Source organism: Lynx rufus, unplaced genomic scaffold, assembly GCF_022079265.1.
Source record: "Lynx rufus isolate CCGP_SWC_20201006 ecotype Redwood Valley unplaced genomic scaffold, mLynRuf1.p SCAF_13, whole genome shotgun sequence".
Taxonomy (NCBI): Eukaryota; Metazoa; Chordata; class Mammalia; order Carnivora; family Felidae; genus Lynx; species Lynx rufus.
In genome coordinates, this window is record NW_025814827.1 from 3,805,897 (window position 1) to 3,832,500 (window position 26,604).

The window sequence follows — 26,604 nt, forward strand, 5'->3', positions numbered from 1 at the left end:
TGGTTCTGACTCAGAATTGCCCATACTTGAAAAGTCTTCGAGAGCAAAATAATAATAATACCTTGAAGCTTCTAGAACACTTTGAGCATCAACTTCAGCCCAGATAACCATACCTATACTTTCTTTTCATGGTGCTACCCTGACCTTCATTAATAAGAATAAGAATGGCTAACATTGCACATTAACTGTATGCCAGGCGCCATTCTGGGTGCACTGCTGTTTCTGTCCTCCCAGTAGTCTTCACAACTTTTGGATGGAAATGCTGTTGTTATTCCTACTTTCCAGGGGAGGAAATGGAGACTCAAAGGAATTAGATGACTTAACTGGTGTGGCAGGTAAAGAGTGGAACGTGGGTTCTCACCTGTGCTCCTGAACACTAAGCCATGTTACTGTGTGCAGCATATAACAGTTAGAAGGCCTTGGACTGAGAGTTAGAGGAATCGGATTCTGATCCTGCCCTGCCATTAAACTTGCTGTGGCCCTGACCGTTTGCTCTCTTACCTTGGGCCTCAGCTTCCACAAGCATGGGATGAAGCAGGATGAGATAGATGGTCTTGGAGGTCCTGTAAGGCTCCAGCAGTCTGTAGTTCCCTTATATGGATACAAATGAGAGGTTGGGTTATTAAAGGAAAATGATCTCTAAGCTTCTTTTCCTCATGGTAGCGGCTGTGTCACCTTCTCAACTTTGTGAATGTCACCTCAGTGTTCCCCATACTTCCACTCATCTTCCTGTCTTAGGGGACACTCCTTCTTACAGTCGCCTTGTCTCAAACACTGGTGCGAGGAAGGGTATGAAAGCATGGTTCTCAAACTTGATTTAATGTGTAGGCAATGTGGTCTGCATCAGGCTTTATTAAGAGCATTCCGGGTGATAATAGCATATAGCCGAGGTTAGAATCATGGTCTTAGAGGAGACTTCAGTTACTACCCACTCAGTGCTCTCTCCTGCAGGAAAGGGAAAAGCCTCATCTGCTGAAGGTAGCACAAGTCCCACAAGTCCCTGCTTTAATCTTTACAGTTGATGATGAATCTACTCTGTGTAGAGAAGGCTTATTGAGCCACAAGCCAGCATCCTTGCTTCCATCCTGACCAGTCTCGTATTGCTTCTTGGGCTTAGCCCTTGGCTTAACAGTAAATCTTTTTTTTTTTTTTTTTAATGTTTATTTTTGAAAGAGAGAGGGAGACACAGAATCTGAAGCAGTCTCCAGGCTCTGAGCTGTCAGCACAGAGCCGGATGCGGGGCTCAAACCCATGAACCCTGAAATCATGACCTGAGCCGAAGTCGGACACTTAACCGACTGAGCCACCCAGGTGCCCCAACAGTAAATCTTGCTGTTATCTCTGCCTTCTTCAGCCAAGCCTCTTAATTTTGCCTACAGCAAGATGAGGTGTCTTTGGGATCTGATAGGCTACATAAAGGAAGCAATGAGATCATCATATGGAATAGTATGTTTACTTAGAAACAGGCTACTCATTGACACCTTTAAGGATAGAGTTTCTTTGAAAACGAGTTGTGAGGTTATGAATTTGCTTTGAAAAGTGAGCACCAAAGAAGCAGTCCATGTAAGAAACTCCATACCATGACCCCTTTCTCGGCTCTGTCGTGCTTAACTGTATTTAACATCAGCTTCAGGTGAACATAACTCCATTGCCTAAGTGGACACTTTCTACAGCCACCAGTCTGACAGAGAAGCTGGACGCTGTGCTCTGAGTGTAGGCTGGTCAGGCAACAGAAGGTATTGAGGAGCATGAGGTTGTTCTCACCCACAGACCCAGATAATGAAATCGGGTTGGGTGTTGATGGGGAACTAAGACTCTTTTGGAGCCCCTGTATTGCCATTCATTAGGATACTGGAAGGATATCTGTCCATTATCTAATTTCATTAGAGTATGTGACTAATGAAGGGAGAGAGCCAGTTAATTCCCAAGTGGGTCTGTGAGCTCTTTAAAAGTCTCTCTCTTCCTCCTTGCCTCCCTGAGAGGGCAAAGGGAAGTAAGGTATTTGTGTCAGACTCCTCAGACCTACCTTCAGACCAGCAGATCCTGGTTAAGCAGTTCCTTATTAAGTGGCAAGCCCACAGAAGATAAGGCACGTTAACTAATATAAATAAATAGGCCATTAATAAAAATTTGTCCAGTATCTGACCCGATTAAACCTTACTGGAGTTACAAGCACAAGTCCTGTTTGTGTCGGCAAACAGAGAACATAATAATCAGCATCTCTTTGATTTCTTAGAACTCAAAGGCCAGAGTCTAAGCCTAGCCTTTCCTTTCCCTGACTACTGATAGGTCAATTTAAATGTTTATTTTTGACCCCGAGCTCTAGTTGTTACAGAGATATAACTTAATCCTCACAAGACCTCTGTGAGGTATGTGAATATTACTGTTTTACAAAAGTGAGTAATGAAACTTAAATGACTTAAAGGACTTTAAATGATCCGCCTTAGGTTACTGTTGGTGAGTAGTAGTCTCATTAGAGCCTAAATTCCTCTGACTTAAAGTCCAAAGCTTTTTTGTTACAGTGTATGGAGTAGTTAAACTGTGACAGGTAAATCAGTCCACTACAGATCTGGAATGTTCCAGTACCTCTACAAGCAAAGATAACATTTGGACAGTTTGTTATGCATGTTGTAAAGCATACTGTATATTTTTATTTTTATGGACTCTGTTCTAGTTTGGTTTATTTCCCTTCTGTATGTAAAGTTCAAAAAGCATAGCCTCTGGGATCAACCCTGAATTTGTTTCTAGCTTCACTGTTAACTAGCAGTGTAATTTTAGATGTTAAATAACTTTTCCAAACTTGAGTTTTCTTTTATGTAAATGGGGTAATATTTTCTTTCTTCATTGGGTCGTTAAATGACCCCCAAACTTAGTGGCTTAAAACAAGAAACTCTTACTACCTCATAGTTTCTGTGAGTCAGGAATTAGGGAGCAGATTAGTGGGGGTGACTGCAAGCAGCAGTCTTCTGAAAGCTCGACTGGCACTGGAGGATCTGTGTCCTCAGTGGCCGCCTCACATGGCTGCTGTTGGTCAGTTCCTCACTGTGTGGGCCTTTTCCACAGGCTGTTTTGAGTGGCCTCTCAGTATGACAGCTAACCTGCCCCAGATTGTGTGATCGAGAGAGAGCAAGGAGAAAGCCACACTGGCTTTGTGAACTATCCAAAGTTGCATACCTTTATTTCTGCTTTACTTCATTCATGAGAATTGTGCCACTAAGTCCAGCCCACGCTCAAGGGGAGGGAGCTATTACACTTCACCTTTTGAAGGGAAGAACATCAAAGAATTTGGAGACTATTTAAAAACCACCATGGGGGGCGCCTGGGTGGCGCAGTCGGTTAAGCGTCCGACTTCAGCCAGGTCACGATCTCGCGGTCCGTGAGTTCGAGCCCCGCGTCGGGCTCTGGGCTGATGGCTCGGAGTCTGGAGCCTGTTTCCGATTCTGTGTCTCCCTCTCTCTCTGCCCCTCGCCCATTCATGCTCTGTCTCTCTCTGTCCCAAAAATAAATAAATGTTGAAAAAAAAAAAAATTTAAAAACCACCATGGGTGGACGCTGAGCCCTAAGGGCCCCTCTGCTCTCGACCAGTGCTTTACATGTGCTCTGAGAGCCTGGTTTCATTTCTTGCTTTGGTTCCTCTGTCTTGTTTAGCTGGTAGGACAGGAACAGGCTTGCTTTCTTTTTGTCCCCCTCCCCAACATTTTTTTTTTTTTTTTACTATTTGACTATGGTTGACATAAAATGTTACATTAGCTTCAGGTATACAACTTTGTGATTTGACAAGTTTGTGCATCATGCTATGTTCACAAGTGTGGCTACCAACTGAGGAACGTGATTTTTGATTGAGCAGCTACCATAAAGGAAAGAGAGAAGTGAAAAAACTTTTCATTGACCCAGAGGCTAAAGTGATAGTTGTTATAATCACTCCCTTAAGGATAGAGTGATGTGGCTTAATTTTCTCTCTGCTCATAATACTAGTGATACTCCCACCATCCTAAGGGTGAATAATCAGGGCTTCACTCAGTATTCTTTGCTAAGCTGAGGAGAAAGCAACAGATGTAACCATTGAAAACTCTTTCCTGTAGGTTTATTCTATGTAAATATGACCAATGAAGTGTGATGGGGTAGCTAAGTTCCTAGATAATCTCTGTGCATAGTAGCCTTTAAGGCCATGTTCACATCTATAAATAGAAGCCACTGTAGAACACCAAGGTAGATGAATGAAAAGGAGAAGTAGTGTTCTCCTAAACACCAAGGTAGGAGTGAAGACCATCCCCATCTCTCTCCTCAGGTCTTGGCCTTCTAGTCTGCATCCTTTCAGAATATTGACTTTTTTTTTCTTTTCAAATTTTTATATAAATTCTAGTTAACATACAGTGCAATATTGATTTCAGGAGTAGAACTCCGTGATTCATCACTTATATACAACACTCAGTGCTCATAATAAGTGCCCTCCTTAATACACATCACTTATCTAAGCCCATCCCCTACCCACCTCCATCTCAACCCTCTGTTTGTTGTCTATCTTTAAAAGTCTCTTATGGTTTATTTCCATCTCTCTTCTCCCCCCCCCCCACCATATGTTTATGTGTTTTGTTTCTTAAATTCCACATGCGTGAAATCATATGGTATTTGTCTTTCTCTGACTTACTTTGCAAATGGCAAGATTTCATTCTTTTAGGTGGCTGAGTAATATTCCAGTGTGTGTGTGTGTGTAAATATCATGTCTTCTATATCCATTCATCAATTGATGGACACTTGGGCTCTCTCCATGGTTTGGCTATTGTTGATAATGCTGCAGTAAACATCAGGGTGCATGTACCCCTTAGAACCTGTATCTTTTTATCCTTTGGGTAAATACCTGGTAGTGCAATTGCTGGACCATAGGATAGTTCTATTTTTAACTTTTTGAGGAACCTCCATACTGTGCTCCAGAATGGCTGCACCAGTTTGCACAGAATAGTGACTTTCTTGGAGGCCATGGTGCCATAAACTAGATCGACTTTTAGCCTTCTGGGTGGCTCTAATGTGTAACCTTGAGATGAGTCCCCAAGGTAAAAGCTTACGGTACTGAATTCACAGTACTATTGGAATTAGTTAGTTAACTGGGCTAGAGTGGGTATTCTCTGTGGGGCAAAGGAAAACGGAAAAATATGTCACACATAAGCTGATTTCTAAAATTTATATCTTCACCCTAGACTACTCCTCTGGGCTTCAGACTTGATACTCAGCTGTCTACTTGACAACTTCACTTGGAGGTTAAAGACGTATCTTAAGCTTAACATGTCCTCAACTTTGAACTCCTGGTTTTTACCACAGCCATTGCTCCATTCCTAAACAAAAACAAAACAAAAGCAAGCCAACAAAAAACTACCTGGTTCTTCTGTAGTCTTATCTTAGTAACTGGCAACTCCATTCTTATAATTCTTCAAGCCAGAAACCTTTGAGTCATCCTTGACTTTCTTCCTCACATCCCACATCCATTCCATTAGCAAATACCTTAACTCAACCTATAAAATGTATCGGAATCTCTTTCACTGCTACCGCCCTCATCCAAACCACCCTCTCCTTTGCCTGGATTACTCTAATAGCTCCCTTAAATAAATGGTCTTGATTCCACATAGTCATCTACATAGTAGCCAGAGGAAGCCTGTTAAAACATGCAGATCATTTTATACCTATGTTTGATATTTACCAGTGGCTTCCCAGCTGACTCAGAGTAAATGCCAAAGTCCTTTCAGTGGCCTGCAAAGTCCTATTCAATCTGGGCTCCATTCACTCTGATTTCATCTCCTACCATCTTTGCCTGGCTTACTGTGTTTCAGCCAAACTCCTCCATGCCGTTCCTTGTACATAACAAGTGCACCTGTGCCTCAAGGCTTTTTGTCTTTTATTTGGAGTGTTCTTCCCACAGATACAGGAGTGTGCTCCTCCCTTAGTGTTCTTCATGACTGTGCTAAAATGCACCTCAGTAGAAAGACCTTCCCCCACTAGTCAGTGATGTATCTGGCATGTGGTGGGTGCTCAACAAATCTTTGTCGGATGAATGAAATACAACTAGAAGCAAAATGTGGTAGTCCTGCTTGCTGTGTCTCCCCATGATGGTGTTTTACTTAGTGTATTGCCATGGAGCTTGCTCCTTGGAGGACTTAAGATGTTCTTCACTCTTTACTGACTGAAGAAAGCTCTGAGAAAGGGGGAGCAGGGGGAGCAGTAGGTCTGAGCAGTAACCAAGTGGCTTTGGGAGAAATCTGGTGACATGGCAGTAAGATGGAGCCAGCCTGGCCCACTCCCTTCTGCAGCGAGGAAGTCTACCTGGAAAAACAAAAAGGCATTTCCTTTAAAACCTCCTCTTTAGATAGAAAACACCACACACTGTGTAGTGCTGAGCAGGTTTCAGTTTGGCTGGCAGTGGTGATAGAGACAGCTTGGAACCTCATTCATTCCATTTCTGTCCAGGTGCCTCTGGAGGTGGCCTTGGAAGCACAGTCTGAGAAGTAGCAGAACTTTGGATTTGTTTTAAGCCAAGAAAAAACAGGCCGTTTTGAGGGGGGACATGGGATAAGCCCATGATATAATACAATTGTACAGGCTTTTATAGTTGCAAAGTGAGTGTTTTAAATCTTTCCTACCCAAGGCCCCTGGATGTAGGCAGGGGCTAGGATTATCTCCATTTGATAATGGGTGTAGAAATGAAGCACAGAATAATTAAAGAACTAGCAAAACTTGAATTTGGACCAGACCTGTTGATTCTCTTTCCTGTCTTGGCCAACTACGTGACATCTGGCCTACTTTGAGTTTTATTGCTTTCACATTACTTACTGTAACTGGTGAGGTATGGTAGAAAATATTGTCAAGATCAAAGGAGGCTAAATTCAAAGAATTAGCCCCCATCTCAGGCTTCCTGGATCCTTGAAACTTATCTAATTTTTAAACCACAGGTGCTGTCTATTTCTTCCTAAGTGATCCCTTAAAGCAGAGAAGACCAGCAGCGTCTAACATGTCTAGAAATTCCCCCGAGATTGGGTTTATTGAGATTACTGCAAATCAGGTGTACAGGTCAGATTCTTAAACTGTTAATAAAATCTCTTGGGACACTGGTTGAATTTCCTGTTTATTCCTTTCTTGTGAAGACCAGTTTGCTGGATTCCCTCTTTCCTGGAAGAGCCTTGCCCATTGATAGTCATCAGATAGCTTCTCCAGGCATTCATTATTTTTATATAGCTTGCAATCTTTGACTTGATTTTAAATGTTTGACCTTAGAGATCTCTCATTTCCTTAAGGGAATATATGACATTTGATATAATCCATAATTGTTATTAGTTCAGGCATGCAAAAACCATGACTGGAAGAGGAGATGATAATAGCTTCTGTTTGCATTTTTTTTTTTTTTAAAGGATGTCTTAATTTAGGGCAGTTGAGCCTATGCCTCCTCTTCCAGGAGGCTAGAGAGCCACCTGTATTAATAGCAGAACTTCACATATAGCAATCCTGGTATCTGCTTTGGCTGCTTTGCTGGGTGGGAGGTAGGGCATGGTTTGTTTCCATTGCTCTGTTCTGACCTGAAATGCATGTTATCAAAGATAAATATGAGGATGGGCCTAAAGATTGGCTATCTTAGAAGCAGGGCTCTGAGTCAGTAGGTGGGGCCTTTGTATCTTCTTCAGAATAGCTTCCCATGATAACTGTTCAACACTCTTTCTCACAGCTGCTCCTGACATCACTGGCCACAAACGGAGCGAGAACAAGAATGAAGGGCAAGATGCCATGATGTATTGCAAATCAGTTGGCTACCCGCACCCAGAGTGGATCTGGCGCAAGAAGGAGAATGGTATGCCCATGGTGAGTAGGAGGCAGCCCTGATTCTCTATACCTGGGTCTCTGTGGTTGCTGGAGTTTCTCCTGGGGAGGTCCAGACATCTGGACCAGTTTCTGCAACCCCTGCCATAATGGCATGGCCCCGGTTACCCTTTCTAGTCATGAATGTTATGAATCGGAGGTCACTGACAGTCTCTGTCCAGCACTGGAATCCCTACATGATCTGTTAGAGCTGTTTGTCTACTAAGCGATTTGATTGGTTTGCCTTCAAGACAAGAAGCTGAAAGAGCGAATCCCAATCTTAAACTTTTTTTTATTATTCTAGTGCATCTGTCCTAAAGAAAATATTGTTCTTGGTGTAGTCTTAACATACCTTTCTTGTTTTTTGGAAAGACAAGGCAATGAGGGCAATTACTAGTATATGCCTGGGACACAGAAAGTACTGATTAGGAATTGGGGCAACATGATGAGCCTCAGGAGCAGCCTTAGACATTGGAAATCTGACAGTATCTGCTTCAGAAAAGGTCAAAGAAGACATCTTTTTCAATCTGTGGGATGATTCTTGATGGTGTTGGGGGAGTCAAATATTTGTTAGACTCTCATTCTCTCTCTGATTTCATGACATTTGGCCAGTCTCTTTTTCTGTGAGAGGGTGTCATACATTCCTCCTCTCCCGAGGCCTTACATGCCCAGCACTGTACTTTTCAGGCATCCTCTTTGTCAATCATCAGAATCAGAAGGGACCCTGGAGATAATGTAATCTGCTTCTTCAGAAAGGTTGCATTATTAACCAAGGTAAATTAGTGACAAAACCAAGGAAGGGTCAAATCCATTTTTTTAAAATTTCAAGTCCATAATTCTTCCCACTCTAGGATCTCTCAATAATGATATGTCACGTGGTGGTAAGGACTCTGACATTAACAATGATGACTAGATTTCAGAAACCCACTAATAAGGGGTCGTGATGAGGAAGGGAGAGGTTATTTTCAGAGCAGGCCCTGAAAAGTCAACAAAATATTTAATTCTCTAAAGTGCTGGCAAGCAAATGCCCATTTCTCTCCTGGTATCTGGGTAGGAGAGCCCTTGAGCTTTTGCCAAAGCAGATTGGGATTCCTCAGTGGATATTTTCATCTCCTCTTCTTCTCATGCCCATGAATTCTTTGTTTGTTTGTTTTATGTTTTTTTTTTTTTTGACAGAGTGTGAGCAGGGGAGGGGCAGAGAGAGAGAGAGAGAGACAGAATCTGAAGTGGGCTCCAGGCTCTGAGCTGTCAGCACAGAGCCTGACACAGGGCTCAAACTCATGAACCACGAAATGAAGTCATACACTTAACCTCCTGAACAACCCAGATGCCCCTCATGCCCATGAACTCTTAATTATCTGTTACACTGTGAAGAACCTTTGAAATCAATTACTACTACTTGTTGCTTTCAAGCTGTGAATCGTTTGGGAAACAGAAAACTTTTAATGAAAGAGGGGTAGGGAAAAGAAAAGCAATTTCTAGGTTGATGCCTTTGAAAACCAGTTTGTCGAACAGTCTAAACTTGGTTGAGGGCTAACATAAAATGCTTTCAGTTTTTTTCTAGACACTAATTTCAGTACAGATCCCTTTTCTAGACAGATCCCATAACTTTGTTGGACCTCTTTGTTTTTAAAGAATTTAGTCCAGCCCAATCCAAAATTCCAGTTTTCTCTCTCATCCCCTTTCCCTAGACTGCAAGGGGAGCAGAGGATTGTCTTCATTCTGTCTTCTGGGTTTTTCTTCTGTATGGAGTGGGAAAGAGGACAAGTATGGCTCATCTGACTTATCCTATAGCCCACTGCTTCTTGGCTGCTCCTTCTGTGGTCTCTGCGTGGCAGGTGTCCAGATCTGGATCTTGTAAGAACTTGTGTTGGTTCTTATAGGACCAGTTCTCAGATATTAGCGGTCTACTCTAACCGAAATCTCTGTTTCCTGCTTAGCTCCGGCCACAGATGATTTTTACTGCTGGGGTCTTTTCACCCAGAAGGCAACCAACCCTGTCAGGGAAACGTGAACATCATGGCTCTTCAAATCCTGGGAGTATAGGCCACTCTGCCTTCAGATCTCCAAATAGCCCTTTCCAAGATTGAGAGGCATACGGCACATCAGCCGGTCTCCTGCCTAAACAAATACCCACTGGAAAAAGATAGTTTCTTCTTGGCACCCCCAGCCTGAGTGATTCTCTTGGTGCCTGTTGCACTCAGCTGCAGGGTGGGAAGCTGCATGCAATGCCCAGTATAACTCTCTTCCTGTCACCTCTAATCCTGTCTTCTCTTTTATAGATTGGCTAGGGTTGATGTGGTCATGTGAGGGGTAAGGTAGCTTGATGGACAACCTTGTATTAAGCCCTAGCAGGACTATTTGCCCCCTGATTTGTTTGAAGCTTTTTTTTTTTTTTTTAAAGAGATAGGTACTTTTTTTTTTTTAAAGTAAGTCATAATTTCTGACCATAAATGTAAAAATTACAGTCGTGTTAAATACAAAGTTTTAAGTATCCTCCTTAAAAGGCAGATTTAAGAAACAAAAATATGATATGTTGTTTAAGATAATCTACATATAACAAAATAATATAAAAGTGTTAAAACGAAAATGATGGACAAAGATATAGTGAAATTCTATAAATAGAAAGAACAAGTGGAAATCTTAACATCACAGAAAGTGAAATTCAAATAAAAAACATTAAACCAGGGTGCCTGGTGGCTCAGTTAAGTGTCCAACTTCACCTCAGGTCATGATCATGAGTTTGAATCCAGCATCGGGCTCTCTGCTGTCGGCGGAGAGCCTGCTTCACATACTCTGTCTCTCTCTGCCCCTCTTCCCCCCGCTTTCCTGCCCCCCCCATACTCTCTTTCTCTCTCAAAAATAATAACTAATAAAAAGTTATACCTTAAAAGGGTTAAACCAAGAGTTCCTTTTTATCATGATAAGAGGATTAATCCATAATAAAGACAAAGCTATCATGATCTTTTCACACTACATAGTACAGTTCCAAAATGAATGAATTAAAAATTGGAAATACAAGGAAATGTAGCCAGAAGCACAATTATATGGTGGCATACTTACATATATTATTTTTAGTCTTTGACAGGTGAGATGAAAAATCACCAACACTGTAGAAGGTTTGAATATCTAATGACTAAGGTGACATAGTCTTGATACTGAAACCTAAGTATCAATCACTATCAGTCATAAATGTATGTGAACGCTTCCTAAGTGCAAGTTAATGGTGTTTGAATCCTTTTTTTAAAAAAAAAGTACACATTTTTATTATTGAAGTATAGTTGACATATAATGTTATATTAGTTTCAGGTATACAGCATAGTGATTTGACAGTTCTGTACATAATGCAGCACTCACCACGATTAGCATAGTCACCATCTGTTACCTTACACGTCATTACAGTATTATCGACTCTATTCCCTATGCTGTGCTTTCATCCAAGAATATAGGGTACTTTTGATGCTTCTCCTTAGTCATCAATTCTGTAGCAACAGGACAAGTCTCCACTCAGTATCTTATTATGCATTGATTGAAAAGGTTAAAAGTTTCTTGCATAAAATGGTATTCAGAAAATACTTAGTGAAGGCCTGTGGATCAAAGAAGACAATAATCATTTCTGATTATAAGTGAAAAACGTGGAATTAGTGAGCCGGTAGAGGGGGGGGGGGGGTGAGAGAAGTTGGCAGCTTTCCAAGTCCTCGAGTCGAAGCTTCATGGGATAACTTGTTTTGAAGGCTGAGTTTGCCATTTCAGGCATACCCACACTCAACTGCAGACACGATTGTATGCTATAGCTAGACATCATTCTGGGGATTATCTTCCCCTTTCCTCTCTACTATTTCTGATTACACTTTAGTTGCATAACAACTGGCACATGAGTCCATTTTCCTGCTACCCCAGGGGATCAGTGCTATAAGCCTGCTGGATCCCAGCTCCACCTAGAGCCCTGCTTGTGCACTCTCACCTCCGCCTTCCCACATGGGCCTGGAGTACTCCCGTCCTACTTAGCACCTCTCCTCCCCACAATCTAGTGCAAAAGCTGGCTCTTGTCAAGCTTTCCCTGACTGTTTCTGGCACTGGCCACTCACTCTGCCCCACAGTATTTGGTACATGCCCTCCATTGGGGCTTCTCGTCGCATTCCTATGACCATCCCTTTTGAGGTTCCCTCTTGAGGTCAGTCTCCTTGTTCGTTTATGTATCATACTTTTCCCTATTTCACCTTCCCCTTGGTAGGATATAAGACATGTAGCATACATTAGTAAATAGTTGATTGATTGAATAAACTTTGCTTTAACCCTGTAATTCTGAAAGGAAAGGGCAGTTATGAATTTCTCTAGTCTTGACTAGGAGCAAGTTCTTAGCATTGTTTTTGGAGGAAGTTTAAGGAGACTTCCCAGAATTCACCAAGCACGAAGTAGATGTCCTGACTCTGAAGTCATCAGACAGGCCTGAGGTTAGCATATATGCCTGACCGTGGAGGTCACACCCCTCCTTCTCAATTCTCCTTCTGTGTTATGGTTTCTTACCATATGGTATTTGAAGTAGCATTTTCTAGATTGAGTAGGTCTTCCAGTCACTTCATAGAAGTTGGAGAAGTCTGGAGGACCAACAGTGGGGGAGGCCTTAACCTGGCTCTACCAGAAGTTTACTAATGTGTTGTTGTTGTTGTTGATATTGAAAGGAAGTTAATAATGAAGGGCTCACAAGTTACCTGGGCAAAGATGGTCCTAGACACTGCTCCCTCATCCCAGCCAATGATCTTGCTAAGAATGGAGAACAGTGCCACCTTATCTTGGACACGAACTCAACTACTCTGACCTCTGTGTGTTCTCCCTTTCTCCACCCTGAGCAGGACATTGTCAATACCTCTGGCCGCTTCTTCATCATCAACAAGGAAAATTATACTGAGCTGAACATCGTGAATCTCCAGATCACGGAAGACCCTGGCGAGTATGAATGTAATGCTACCAACTCCATTGGCTCTGCCTCCGTTGTCACCATCCTCAGGGTACGGAGCCACCTGGCCCCACTCTGGCCTTTTTTGGGAATTCTGGCTGAAATCATCATCTTGGTGGTGATCATTGTTGTGTATGAGAAGAGGAAGAGGCCAGATGAAGTTCCTGATGGTAAGAGCATCCCTACAAAATAGCTATAATGTTGGGGTTGGTTCCTTGGGATGGTTTCCAAGCACCCAAAGAGGACTATAAGTATGTTGGGGTTCAGTCCCAAAAGGAGAGAAGGAAAATTCTCATACTGGTTCCTTAATCCCTACCCCTAAGATTAGCCACCTAGAGCTATAATTATTAGCTCTGTCCCTCCATTTGGGTGTTCTCCAAGCCCCAGTCCCATCTGCCCTTCAGGCCCCATGTGGGGAGCGGGCAGCTGTCAGTCTCTTTGTTCAGCTCTGTCCTCCTTCAATACAGATCATCAGGCAGATTGAGCTTGAGGAGAATCCAAGTCAAGCCTAGAAGCCACCCCAAGATCGCAGGCCACCTGGCCTTTCAGGCAGATTTAAGGTATCTAATTGGTTGTCACATGGTTGCCTCGTGTAGCCCCTGTAGGTAACTGCCCCAGTCCAGTCAAACTGTTCTTGAGAAAAGCCATTGGAACAAGCCAGCCTTTGGTTCCCTTGGTTGGTCCCTTTGATAGGTTTTCAAGGTTCTTGGTGAAGCAGGCACCTAGCATTTGGCTTTTCTGTCTCACAGACAAAATGGTGGAGTCTGATCCATCCACACCCCCACTTTTAAGGCAGAGATAGCTAAGCAGTAACACCTGGAGCCCAGGCCCCAGGGTGGCACCTGCAGGCTGGTGGAGTGCCAGAGATGGGAGTGGATAGAGCGGCACTAGGACTACAGTGAACTATTAAGCTTTGGAAAGAACATGGATCTTAGATTTGGGGACATGCTTACAATCAGGAAGGTCCTAGGAAATCTTTGGTTTTTTTTTTTTTGTTTTTTTTTTTTTTGGTATTCCATTTGTAACCCTGGGATTCCAGTCAGGGGACAGCTCCTGCTGGAGACTTGTATCAGTAGCTCCTTCAGCTTTCTGACTAGCTCCCCACCCTCCTGTCCTGTCACGTCATCAGCAAATGAATCGGCCAGCCAGAGATTACCCCCACTTGTCCATCACTGACTAGATGAGAAGGGTGTGTGCCCAAGTTCAGTGGAGGCGGGCCTTGGGTGATGGTGGGGTTGCCAACTCTGGTGTGACTGTTCTGGGCCTGTGCTTGTGCACTGTGGTCCTGTGCCTTGCCCCACAGAGTTGTCCTTGTCCCCGTGGCTGACCAGCAGGACTGCAGCCCCAACCATGTGTGTCTGTGGAGAATTGCCAAGGGGGGTCTGCTGCTCCCTCAGAAGTCATGCAGTCCTGAAGGCATGCTGGTGGCTTCAGCCTGTCTGGAAGGCCATGTTTGAGAACAGCAGCCTCTTCCCCTCTTTTTGTTTCTTCTCAGCACCTCAAAATCTCTGCCTGCACTAAGTAGAGGGGAGTATTCTAGGGAGGCTGGCAAAAAGATTTGTCGCTGACACTAACAACGCATGTAGGGAGCTCTGGCAGAACCCCTCCCGGTGTACATCCAGCAGTGAGCTAGACAGAGGAGTGAGGTGGACGCCAGCTGGAAGTCGATGGGCCTGTGTGAATAAATGAGCTGATTCCCTGCAACAGAAGTGTGCCCCCGGGATTTTTACATTCCTTCTCCTAGGTGCACAGAACTGCTGTTCTACGAGGTGAACTGCATTCTTGGGATTTTTCACATATGCATAATGCTTTTTTCTCTAGATTTTTCTCTTTCCTGCTACAAATTAGGACTCCCAAGCAAGGCAGAATACCTGTATTTAGGCCTGAGAGTAAAGGGAAGTTGTCTGTATTTCTAGCACAGCTCTTTAGAAGCAGTTATGCCTCAGTCCTGCAAAGGGCTTTTCATCCCCTCAGAATGCTTTTGCTTTGCTAAATATCACCTTGCTCAGCCTTCCCTTTGGAAAGGTGGAGAAGCAAAAAGTCAGGTAGGAAAGGGCAAAGATGGGCTTCCGGACCTGATTTTTTATTTTAAGATGATGAGGCTGGGTGCTGCTCTCTTGGCAGAGTGATATGTTGGCTTAGCTGGTCTCCATCAGAGGTTCCGGTCTTCCTCATAGGAAGCCACTTTGTTTACCAGGTTGCTCTCCCAGCGTGTCTGGAAGACATTTGGGTTAGATTTGAGAAGTGGTTAGTATTGGTTCTGACAAGTGCAGACACCTGCCCAGGGAAGTGGCTATCTTAAAAGAGCTAGAGCTCCATGGCTACTGAACTCAAGTGGTGGCCAGTTGAGTAGAGGAGACCTCTGTGGCCAGTAAATCTTCTGAACAGCTTCCTGAAGGGAAGGTACTTCTTTTAAGCTAAATTATTATAGACAGTGGAAGAATCCTACATAAAAGACGTGGGTAAGTGCAAAGTAAAATCTCTTTGCTCTGATCTCCTGGAAGAAATGTAATGCAAGCAGCGTTTACTTTTTTTGTTCTTGAATTGGGGCAACAGACCTGGGATGCTGGAATTATTGCGGTGTTCGCCTCCTCTCTGCTCCCTTCCCGACAGCCAGCGCGGCCCAGGCTCCATTCTCCATCTCCACTTCCCTGCCTTGCTCTGGCATTTCCATCCCAGAGTTTTCTCCTTTGTTTGCCTCCTCCTCTCAAACCCCTCCCTGCTCCTATGCCCCTTTATTTCTTGTCCTCCTGGAATTAATCATTAAAGAAAAAAAAAGTTGATTGTTCCTCAGTGAGTTTTCCTTATGCTGTGGCTTTTTTTCCAGCCAGTTTCCCCTCAACTCCCATGCATCCCTCATATGCTTTCTCCCCACCTACCCTGTCCCCAGGTCTACATATAGAGAGATGCAGGCACTCCTTTGTGGAATGAATGAAGAGGTACCTTGTATCTGATACGAATTGGGAGTTTTAGAGGTGATGGATTTTTATCAGCCAGCCATCTGTGGCTCTGTTGACTTATTTGTGCCACTGTGAAAATGGATTTTTTTTAATATGCCTGACATGCTTTCTCTGCCAAAATAGGTACTTTTTATTATCAAGGTAGACCTAGGATTTATTTTTGACTTACTGAACTTTTTCTTATATGAAAAAATTTCATACAAAACTCATAATACTCATATTCGGGTAGTCTGTGAGTTCTTGGTAACTCAGCCCCTGACCAGAAAAGCACTAAGTGAACAGTTTAAAACTACACACCTGCACAGATTTGAACTTAGAGAGTTTACTCCAAGTATGCTTCACCAGAATGGCAAAGATTGCTTTAGATTTCTCACATAGAAAATGCTTAGGGTTAAGGGTTAGCTACTTCCAGTAGGGGGAGGGGGAAAAAAGGCCTCTGTGTCTTAGTCTACTGGCATCTACTCAGAACATTTTTAAGCAAAACTCACACTAAGTCCCTTTAAGCCCCTGCTGTGGTCTCTTTGAGGATCAGTGCCCAGTAGATTGGTTGTCTTCTAGATAGATGGTCTGCATCTCACCTTTTACCTTCAGTGTTTTCAGGAACAGATGAGTCATGGAGACAAACAAGGGCTTCGTTTTTTCAGCTTACTCATCACTTGACTACATTCTCTGAAAATATTACATGATAATTTTCTAAAAAGAGTGGGTCCAGCCAGCATCCCCCTAGCCTTCCATCCATCCTACAGCTCACATGCCTGGAGCAGACCTTCTGTGCTGGTTCTCTGCTGAGTGAAGCAGAGGGGTTGGTGTGTGCTTCCAAGTTTCCCCCTCCCCGCTCACCTGGGGAGATGAGGCGGGAACCTGCCTCATGGTTGGTGCCTTCAGTTCTACTGGACGTTTCAGTGACCGCAGGTGAAAACAGTAGGAGCTGATTTAAGAAAAGCAGTGGTGGCATCAAAAAGAGTTTTCTGTTTTCACGTTAGGGAGATAATTTTTATAAGCAGTTCAAAGGGACTCTTCTAAGTTACTGATGGAGATCTGAGGTTTTGGGGGGACCATTTTTAGTGGCTCTGATGCATTCGAACTCTTTTAGACACTCTACGATTAAGAGGTATTCTGACATCCGAAAAATCTATCAGTTGGGAATATGAAGCTTTACAACAGACCAGGAATGTTGGTAAAGAAATGTGATCTTTAAAATGACATGCAAAACACACCTTTCATTGTCTCTTAACTAGGGGTCCTCTGAGTCCGTTACCTTATGGAGAAAATACAATAGGACCAAATATGAAAGGAAACTGGAAGTAACTGTTAGTCTCTGGTTTAATGCTAATCTGCTGAGATGAGGCAAAATGTAAGCAGGTTTAGAAACTATAAAAGCCCATCCTCCGTGAGATGAAGGCAGTGAACAAGGAGCTTTGACCAGACAGGCCCCTCTTGGTCATTCTGACTGGAAAGCCATCTTTTTGGAGGTGCTACCATGTCAGGTAACCCATTCTTTAGCGGGCATCGCAGAGCACTCTTCCTGATGACACGGCCATGTGATCTAGGGGAGTAAGGGCCGGAGTACGTCTGTTGGGAAGACAGCAGTTCCACCAGGAACTTCACTCTCCTGAGGTGAATTCCAGAAGATCTTGTTTCCCTTCTCCCCAGTCCTCTTCCTCTCATCTAGCCAGTGGTTGTGAGTAATGCCTAGGTGAAGAGAGGAGCCCTTGTTTAAGCAGCTATCTTTTGGCCTGAGGGTTTGGGGTATGTTGATATTTGTCGGTTACTATGACTTCTTTTTTTTCCCCCCTCAATTGCATCAAACCCTTAAAACATGGTGGTAAGTGAGCGATATGCATGCTTTTGGAGTTTGTTTAATCTCCGCTTCAGTCTATACGATGCACAGTTCATGATGTTAACACTTTTCTTCAAGTTTACTTCATTCACTTTCACAACTAATTTGGATTTCAGTTTGCTGTTCAATTCTCATTTACTTTTTGATTTTCGTACCTTTTTTTCTGTAGTTCTGTTCTTTCCCTCTCTCCTGGTTTCCCTGTTAGGGTCAGGTTGTTTATTGTCTGACCTGTAAAGGGAGAGTGGTGCTGCGGATAGTGGCTCAGTCCAGGACAATAGGAGACACGAGGCTCTTTTCTCGATTCCTTGTAAATGTGCAGGTGGATGTGGGGAGAGAGATGAAGTGAGGCTTAGACACTAGCGTGAACAGCACCCGCTCCCACTTGCAGGCATGGCAGCTGCACCGGAGCCGCTGTTGCTAAAACCCCAACGTGCGGCCCTTTGCACGTTACCGGCTTGTCAGGCTGGAAGACGACCCCACTGGGCGGACAGCAGGGCGTAACCCCCCACCAAAAGAAAAGCTTGCGTGTAAAGTGCTCGGGTCGGTGCCGACAGCGTCATGCTTTGAGAAGAGTAGCTTGGCTATCGCGATGCCCCCCCTCCCCTGCTTTTTCTTTCCACATTGGGAGTAGGTTGGTGGTGGTCTTGTCAGTTATCTTTAGAATTTTGTGTTTTCCGGTACACAGCCAGAGCACTAAAACTATCCTAAGTTTGCTCCTGTGTCTTTTCCTTTAAGTCCCTGAAGTGCTTAGTTCCTAGCATGTAGCTGAGCTGGCTTGGCCTGGATGCTGAGAGCAGTCGGGTGTTGTGGTGAGGGTAGATTTAGGCCGGGCTCGTGTGTCTCAGTCCTGATATGTCTTCGTATATCTTCACTGCATACACAGCACACTGATGTCTCGGGTGTCCTCGACTCTTAGTTTGTTCTTTGTACCTGTTCAATAGTGTACTGTTAGTAGTAGAATCCTGTTGGACACTGGTGTGTCGCCAGCCTGTTGTTTGGCTGAGAAGTCATTGGTTTGTGGTTAGTTCGTTCGTTTGTTTTTTTTTTTTTTTTTAATCTTTTTTTGCTCCAGTCACTGTGTGTGCTGGCGGTGGCTTTGCCTCTCCGTTGCCTCGAAGGACCAGGTGGAGCAATGTCTCCCTGTGACAGACATTACTCCTGACGTGTGCGCCTGCAGATGCCTACACTGAGACTGTAATCTCCATAACTGCTTCATGTGCACCAAGCCCCCTTGTGGAATCCTGCTGAGAGTTTTTCTAGAAGCCTTCAGCTAAACCAAACTGTTCAGAATCATTTAGTCTACCTGACTGGTATAAAACAGAAAAACTAAGAGCACTTGCTTGTTCCCTCCCCATGTACATATATCCCTGCTTAAAGGGGACCAAGTTGCCCTTAGTTGAAACAGGAAAGAAAAACTTATAAATCAGAATAATGAAATACCAATTTAAGAAGGCTTCTAAACTCAGATGATGTAAGCTTTTTGGTTTAAAAAAAACAAAACAAAACAAAAACTATCTCATGGCTCATCTGGATTCGGGTTCTGGTTTTGGCCAGGGCTCGAGTTGAGCCTGTCTTTTCTGTCAGAAGTCTGAAGTCTTTTCTAGAGGGATGTCACCACTATTCAGCTCTCCCTGATGTGTCACAGAACGTCTTCTGGTTATGTATGCACTTGTGCTGGCATAGCCCAGCTGGGCTGACCCAGTATTAGGTTGAACTGTTGTGGCTTCCTCTCCCTCAATCTCATTCGCCAGACTAAAGACTCTCCTAAAGATTACAAAACAGCAAGAACACTGTCTTTTGGGGAAGTGAGGATGTGTGGCTAAATGTATAGAACACACACATCTGTCCACACTGCAGGATTGAGCCATGCATTCACCACAAGAAAACAAACAGCAGGATTTTACAACTGAAATGTTGGTTTGTGTTCTCATTTCTCTAAGAGTGAACCACTGGAACTTGGGGACAAGATGAGTATAATATCGCAGCCTGTCTGTCCGCTACAGTTGCAGTTTTTCATGACAAGCATTCCCAGTGTCAACTAAAACCATTGAAACAACATACCCACCATTAAAAACTCGAATCTAGAAGTAATAACTCCATGAGTGTTTTGCACCTCCAGATGGAATGGCCTTGAATAAATGCTATGAATAGCCATGTTTGCCACTTGCCGTTTGCTCTTCTGTTAATTCTTAACGTAGAGTCTCACGATTTTCTCCTTTCTCCTCCTGTCTCTCAATGGATTATTAAAAAACGGAATACCTTACAGACGATGAACCAGCTGGGCCAATGTGAGTACTTTGTTGGACATTGATTCAGTAGTTTATTTTGTATTTGCAGTTTAATTGAATGGAGTGAGTAGCTAAGGTGGTGGGGAGCCAGCGGGTGGAAATGAGTGTTGTAGTGTAGACTCCGTAGCTACACAGACATGGAGCTGACAGCCATTTGATTCCCAGGACAGGCTGTGCAGTTTTGTTTTCCGTAACAACACAAGGTGGAACGCCATGCAAAAAACCGTTTAAAATTTTGCACGTCCTACATACTTGAATTGATAGTGTGGAGGAAATAACAAGTGTATCGGAGACTGCCAGTTTTGTGAACGTTAATTTCAAGCTGGACTGTAGCATGGAGAAGCTGTCTGGCTTCATTAACAATTGCGTGTAGCCAAGACAGATGGTACTGCAAATTTTCAGTCGGTCCAGGAGAAGCGGAGTCTCCTAGAGTTGGGGACTAAGGTGTGAGAGGCCCAAATTGGCCAAGTGCCAGAGGGCACACCACTGCCCGCCTGTGTGTGATTATCTTTTATCATTCGAGAAGAGACTGGTGTTCAGTAGAGAAGAAACCACTGTCCATACACCGTTAGAGTAATTAGATTATAGTTTGTAAATCGGATGGAAAGTTACCTGTATATTGTCTGCCTTGGGAGTCAAAAGGATTAACTGAAGGTGTGTGTGTATGCACTTTACACAAAGAATATTTTTATTGACTAATGTTGTGCAGTAAAATTTCTTACTATACCAGGGATGGTAGTAAGTGAAAGAATCCCTGTATTTCCATGTGTTAGAATTTCAAGAGTTGCCACTGACTTTAACTCTTATAATGCAATTTTTCCTCCAAAGGAAAACCAACTCTACCAACAATCACAAAGATAAAAACTTGCGCCAGAGAAACACAAATTAAATACTGCTTATAATGTAAGTATGGCCTTCCTTAGAAATTTTAAAAATTATATGCAAACGAACGTTGCCTCTGTTGACCTTGTTGCACATTCTTTGGTAGTTGGTAGCATGTTGTAGGATCTTCTAGTTCATTTCAGAGCTGTTGATATGATGGAACAAGTTCTGTTTGCCCTCCGTCCAGTGCAGCAGCCGGAAAGGAACATTTTCAGCTGTGTTGTTCCACATATTTATATAAGTGCCGTTTCAGCATACGTATGGTGTTTCAAAATGCATCCTTTGCACCACTATTTAACTGTTTTTTTAAAAAAGAGGTAAAAATTGTCACCTTGGGTGGATTATTCCCAGAGGCCAGTTAATTCCACTTTGCTTGTGAGGGCAAGGCAAGAATGGTGGCCGGGCATAGCTGGGCCAGAGTGCCTTCCATGCTGGCACATGGAGACCAGAGTTTCACACCACATCCCTGCGCATGCTGTCTGAACCAAAGCTTTGTTGTATGTAGGATTTGGTGTAGTCTTCAGGGACAGTGCATATTCCTTTTTAATTTCCAAATACTTTTTCTTCACAGATCTTTAGGTTCCTGAAACTGGTGGCAACATGATCTGCTAAATTTTCTGCTTGGACCTCTTTGGTTCTCTCCCCTTTTAAGTGAGCAGCACCACAAATGACTGTCTAAAGCATGCCTTATTTAGCCTTTCCTGTAAGGGTGATCTAGTCAGGTACATTTTAAACAATGCTTCAGTGTAGAAGGTGTAAACTATTTGGGGCTTGATGTGCTGTGAATGTTGCTTTTTTTCCCCCCTTTGTTAAAATATTTAAGTAGAAGTGAAAAGGTCCTCTGAGGATCGGATCATGCATGCGCCATTTTTTACTTAATGCAGCTGTTAAATTGGCAAAGCTCTAAAATGCACTGCTGCCATCTAGTGATAACATTTTTGTAAAGTACAGCAAAACCTACAGATATATACAGTATATAAATATATATATATATATATTTATATTTTTGGGGGTGGGAGAAATCCAAAATAAAATAAATGCTTGTTTCATTTTTTAGCTGCTGATATTCATTCCTTACTGTATGTTGTCAGATGAGGAGATTGTGCAGTTCTGGTACATAAAGATGAGTAATATAAACTGAAATCTATAATTTTAAGGGCTTAACCTATGACTTTGATAAAAAGCTGGAACACTCCACTGAATGGATATATTGAATTGCAGTATATATGTATGATTGCTTTTTAAGTGATTATTTTTTCTTCTGTTAAATCATGTAAATTCTTAAATCCTTTTGCACTGATGTGTTGAACCTTATTGTACATTCAATTAAGGCAAACTTTTATAATTTACCTTTTGTTTTCAATGACCTTGAAATGTTATAGCATGGTATTCTATGCAACTAGTTATCCTCTGGGGTTGACACTGTATTTTTCACATTGATTTAAAACAGTTGAGTGTAGATTTTCTCACCCGGCAGGGTTCTCATGCGGTGTGTAACCGTAGATGCATGTACTTGTGTTCTGTGTAAGTGTTGAAGTGCAATGATGTATAAAAAAGTGGATTCACTGTTTTTAAAAATAAAACATTGATAAAAGGTGCTTGGAATAATACTCTTTATTCTTGTATCTAATCTTAGGAGGAAGCACTTTTTCAGTGAACTTTTTCAAGTTCCTTAGTGCTATATGTACGTGGAGTGTTAATTTCTCAACCCTGTCAGCTTTTTAAGTTCCTTTTCCACCTCTTCCACAAATGCGGGGAAATTCTGATCCATGAGGCACAAGCGTAGAAAGGGGCGTAAGTCTTCCGTGTCCCACGCAGATTGTTCATAGACCGGGGACAGCTCCTCTGACACCAGGAGAGACTAGGGGGATTCCAGAAGAGTAGTTTATTAGTGATTATAGCCAAAAGCAATGGCTTGAAATAACAGAACACAGAAAAACTTTGCTTTTAGGAAATATCAGGGAAACACCAAAAATTAGTGTTTATTACCTTTACGGGGTTCCTATATATAATGCCTCTAACTACATATAGGAAGTGAGATAAACTTGTATCCTTAAGCATGTCAAATTAATGAAATGATTTACAAAGGTAAGGTCCTGCTTTAATGAAGAATACTGTGTTAACATTTTGTGGGTAAGAAAGTTGTCAGTGAATGAAATGCACTAGCTTAGTTCATCTTTCTCACCTCCCAGATGAATGGGTGTGAGCCGTTCACCTTGTGGAAGGCGGGTTCTGAATGTAATAAAGAGAGGTCACAAACTCACTGTCCAAAGGAGATAATTAGCTCACTCATGTCTCTTTCCAGTCCTGTCCACGAAGTTTGACAGGGAGAGGCATGTAACTATCACCACAGAGAAGACACGGACATTTCCATACCTCTCCACCTCCCGCCGAAAATTTCTTCATGCTGCCTACACTCTTAGGTCAACCCCTGGCAAGCAACCGCTGATCTGTTCTCCATTACTCTGTAGCTTTACCTTTTCCAGAATGTCATAAATGGAAGTTCTATAATGTCAAGCATTTTTTCACATGCTTATTTGCCACCTGTATGACTTCTTTGGTAACTTGCAGTGTTTTAAACCAGCTGAGGGGCGCCTGGGTGGCTCAGTCAGTTAAGTGTCCCAACTCTTGATTTCAGCTCAGGTCATGATCTCACGGTTTGTGGGATTAAAACCTGAGTCAGGCTCTGTGCTGACAGTGTGGAACCTGCTTGGAATTCTGTCTCTCCCTCTCTCTGCCCCTTCCCCTCCCCCGCTCAGTTGTCTCTCTCAAAATAAAAAAAAAATAATAACCAGCTGAGTAAGTTGCCCAGATTTAGATATCAGAGTTCAAATGAAAGTCTGACTGTGCTTGGCAATTTGGAAGATACGGTGACAGCAGATCCACAGTCTACTGTGATACGATGGGCTCCGGCCCTGCTGTCTTACATCTGTGTTTGCTGCTTTGACTCAGTCGCCATATTTACTCTTCACACTCCATCTACTAGGTAGGTGGTTTTATGCCCTTTCTATGGATGGCATGGTTTGGTGTGTTTTGGTGTGCACAATTGATATTTCTCTAGAAACTGTAATAGAAATTTAATAAATTCAAACTAGCCTCTCAGAAGAATGTGAAAGTAACATGGAGCCCTGTTCTCCAGTGAGAGCCACTGTTAGCAGGTCAGTGTATCTCTTTCCAGACCTATTTTGTGTGTTTGTGTTTCTATAAAAACTAAACCATCCATGCTGTTTTTAACCTTTTAAAAAACTTAACGTATTACAAATATCTTTCCACGTCAACAGATTATCCCATTTGTGGTTATACCACACTTAAAACCACTTAGTATCCTACTAGTGCACATTTATGTTGTTGCCAGTTTTGTTACTATGAACAACACTGAAGAGCATCCTTATGTGTATGTTTGTGTAGCTGAAATGGAATTCTAGGTAATAAGATACAACATTAAATTGGTTCCTAAAATGTTTTATGCACTTATGTTCATGCAACAACTTGTCCAGAAGGTTAGAGCAAATGAGAAACCTATCTGAGCCGCCCACCTGGTGCATGGCTCGTACGTGGTTCTCCACTATGTAAATACGCTGGGTTACGGTCCGCCTTCTGCAGCATCTGATCTTTCCTGAATAACGATATCATACCCTGCCTTGTTTCCATGTTTTCCTCAGCCACTCATTCAATTAACCTCTAACCACAATGCAAATATGAGGCTACAAACTGGGGCACTGTGGAGTTTGTCCTGCTGCTGGACAAAGAGGCTTTTAATTTTTTTTGTTGTGGTTGCTAAGTTATTAAAAGAAATAGATGTGAATTCTTATTTAATCGTCTTAAGTTTTTAATTGTAGGACTGTCTATTTATTTTGAGTGGTAAGCCAGATGGAGGAAACACCCATATTTTCCGTTTTATACTACTGTTAGCACAGTTCAATAAATACATTAAAAAGAAAACTCATCCTTAAATACTGATTTCCATGCAGAACTGTGTGGAAAGCACAAGCTGTTGGCCGGAGAGCTGCTGTCGAGCGCAGCAGGGAACACAGTGAGGAGGAGTCCGGCCTCCAGGAGCTCCCAGCAGAGCAGGGCATCAAGCAACCCTGAATTTGAATGAATAGGTTTTGTGGGATGCTTTGGTAACAGCAAGCTGCAAGGGAAGGGGAATGTCTGAAAGCAAGTCTGTGGGAACAAGGCTGAATCCTCCCAGGTTTCCGGACATCCTCAGCTCTTAGCACCGGGAATTTGCTGCTACAGAGACCATCACTGAGCTGGCTCCAAATTCATATTGATACCTGTCTTAGGATAGTTCTCAATCTCATTTTCGAAATTAAATGGAAATTCTTCCCTTTATTTCTCTCTGGGAGCGTGGCAATTAAATTCTTTACGTCACGCATTGAAAAGCTAACAGCGCCCCCACCCCCTCCTCGGAGGGCAGCTCTTCAGTGGCGCCACCGCACCCGACGGCACAGGTAGGCGGAAGCGGCCCCGTCTGTCTCTACTGTCCTCTCTCTGCTGGCACTTCACGTCACTATTCCACAGAGGGGTGAACAGAAGGATACAAATTCCTCAGGATCACTGTTTCTCGTGACCAAGGAAGACAACAGGGAAATAGGCCCTACCTGAGCCAACCAACTCACTGAGGTCCTTCCTCCTGAAGTCCCTGTGCCGGCCGGTCCATGCTGCTGCTGCTTCTCTGGCTTCTGGTGCGACTGCAATTAGGAGACGAGCTGAACGTAATCAGAAATGCCACTGGCCATCATAGGACTGGCAACACACGTACTTGTGTGAAAAGAAAATACCAGTGTCAGTAAAGGCATAAAGTCATCGTCAGTGGACTCTGTCCTGGTTTAAGCTGGGCTGTCCCTTGATTTACTACAGGAGGGGGTTATGGACAGAGTTTCTGTCTGAGGTTCCTGCCCTGCGCCTGGTGTTCCTCGGTGTCTCACCGGCTGTCCAACCCCATCATGTTCTCCTGTCTTCAGACGCCCAGCCCAGGACCATTGTAGGACTGCTGGAGGGCAGTGGACACTGTCCAGATTCCGATAATGATTTTGTTTTTAAAGTTTATTTATTTTGAGAGAGCAGGAGAGAGCGCGTGGGGGAGGGGCAGAGAGAAAAAATCCCAAGCAGGCTCCGTGCTGACAGCACGGAGCCCGATGTGGGGCTCGAACTCACAAACTGCCAAGATCATGACCTGAGCTGAAACCAAGAATTGGGACGCTCAACCAACTGAGCTCAACCAACTAGGCGCCCCTGATTTGTTACTTTCTGAGAGTTACAACTCAAGTAATACATGGTCACGACAGAAAAGCAAAGCAGGGGAAGAAATAAACCCTATGATTTCAAGATAACCATATGCTTTTAATAAAACTTAAAAAAAAAATCTCATTTTAGACATTCCAAGGGAATGAGTTCTTCTGTTAGTAAAATACCGAGATATCTTCATTCAACATTGTTAGTGCCTACCACGGAAAGGGGCCACGGAGAACAAGGTAGTGGTCCAGCCCTCAAGAACCCACAGCCAAGTGAGAACCTAACAAGTAGAACAGTGATTAGCATGCAACCTAAGAGGTGCTAGAATGAAGGCAGGTATAAGACTTCAAGCTTACAGTGGAGGGGGTGAGCCATAGTAGGTGGTACACTAAGCATGAAGTGTAGGAATGCTTCAGAATCTATTTCAAAAGAATCTACAATGTGAGGGGTTTTTCTTGGATAGAGCGCAGGCAAAAGCAAAGTGTAGGAGGTGGCCTGGAGGCCTAAAAGGCCTCTGAAGGCCGCCTCTACTTAAGAGCACAGTTTCCGAAACCCCACCACCCCTCCTTCCTAGCCACGTGTCTGCAGCTCTGGCTAGGT

At 43.2% G+C, this 26,604-nt stretch overlaps 2 protein-coding genes across 3 annotated transcripts in view; one reads left to right on the forward strand and one right to left on the reverse strand.

Annotated features, from left to right (window-relative positions):
• NPTN (neuroplastin) overlaps positions 1-22,361 on the forward strand; it is a gene marked incomplete at its 5' end in the record, with an annotated part of 36,255 nt that extends 13,894 nt beyond the window's left edge. Inside the window, 5 exons of the mRNA XM_047075670.1 lie at positions 7,706-7,839; positions 12,690-12,963; positions 19,860-19,881; positions 20,710-20,784; positions 21,335-22,361. Coding sequence (XP_046931626.1) covers positions 7,706-7,839; positions 12,690-12,963; positions 19,860-19,881; positions 20,710-20,770 — 491 coding nt within the window. The remainder of the gene's footprint in view (positions 1-7,705; positions 7,840-12,689; positions 12,964-19,859; positions 19,882-20,709; positions 20,785-21,334) is intronic.
• A 98-nt stretch (positions 22,362-22,459) lies between these two features.
• REC114 (REC114 meiotic recombination protein) overlaps positions 22,460-26,604 on the reverse strand; it is a 108,371-nt gene continuing 104,226 nt past the window's right edge. For both annotated transcript variants that reach the window (XM_047074835.1, XM_047074834.1), the window contains 2 exons: positions 25,371-25,460; positions 22,460-22,624 (listed from right to left, as the gene is read on the reverse strand). In XM_047074835.1, the coding sequence (XP_046930791.1) occupies positions 22,460-22,624; positions 25,371-25,460 (255 nt within the window). The remainder of the gene's footprint in view (positions 22,625-25,370; positions 25,461-26,604) is intronic.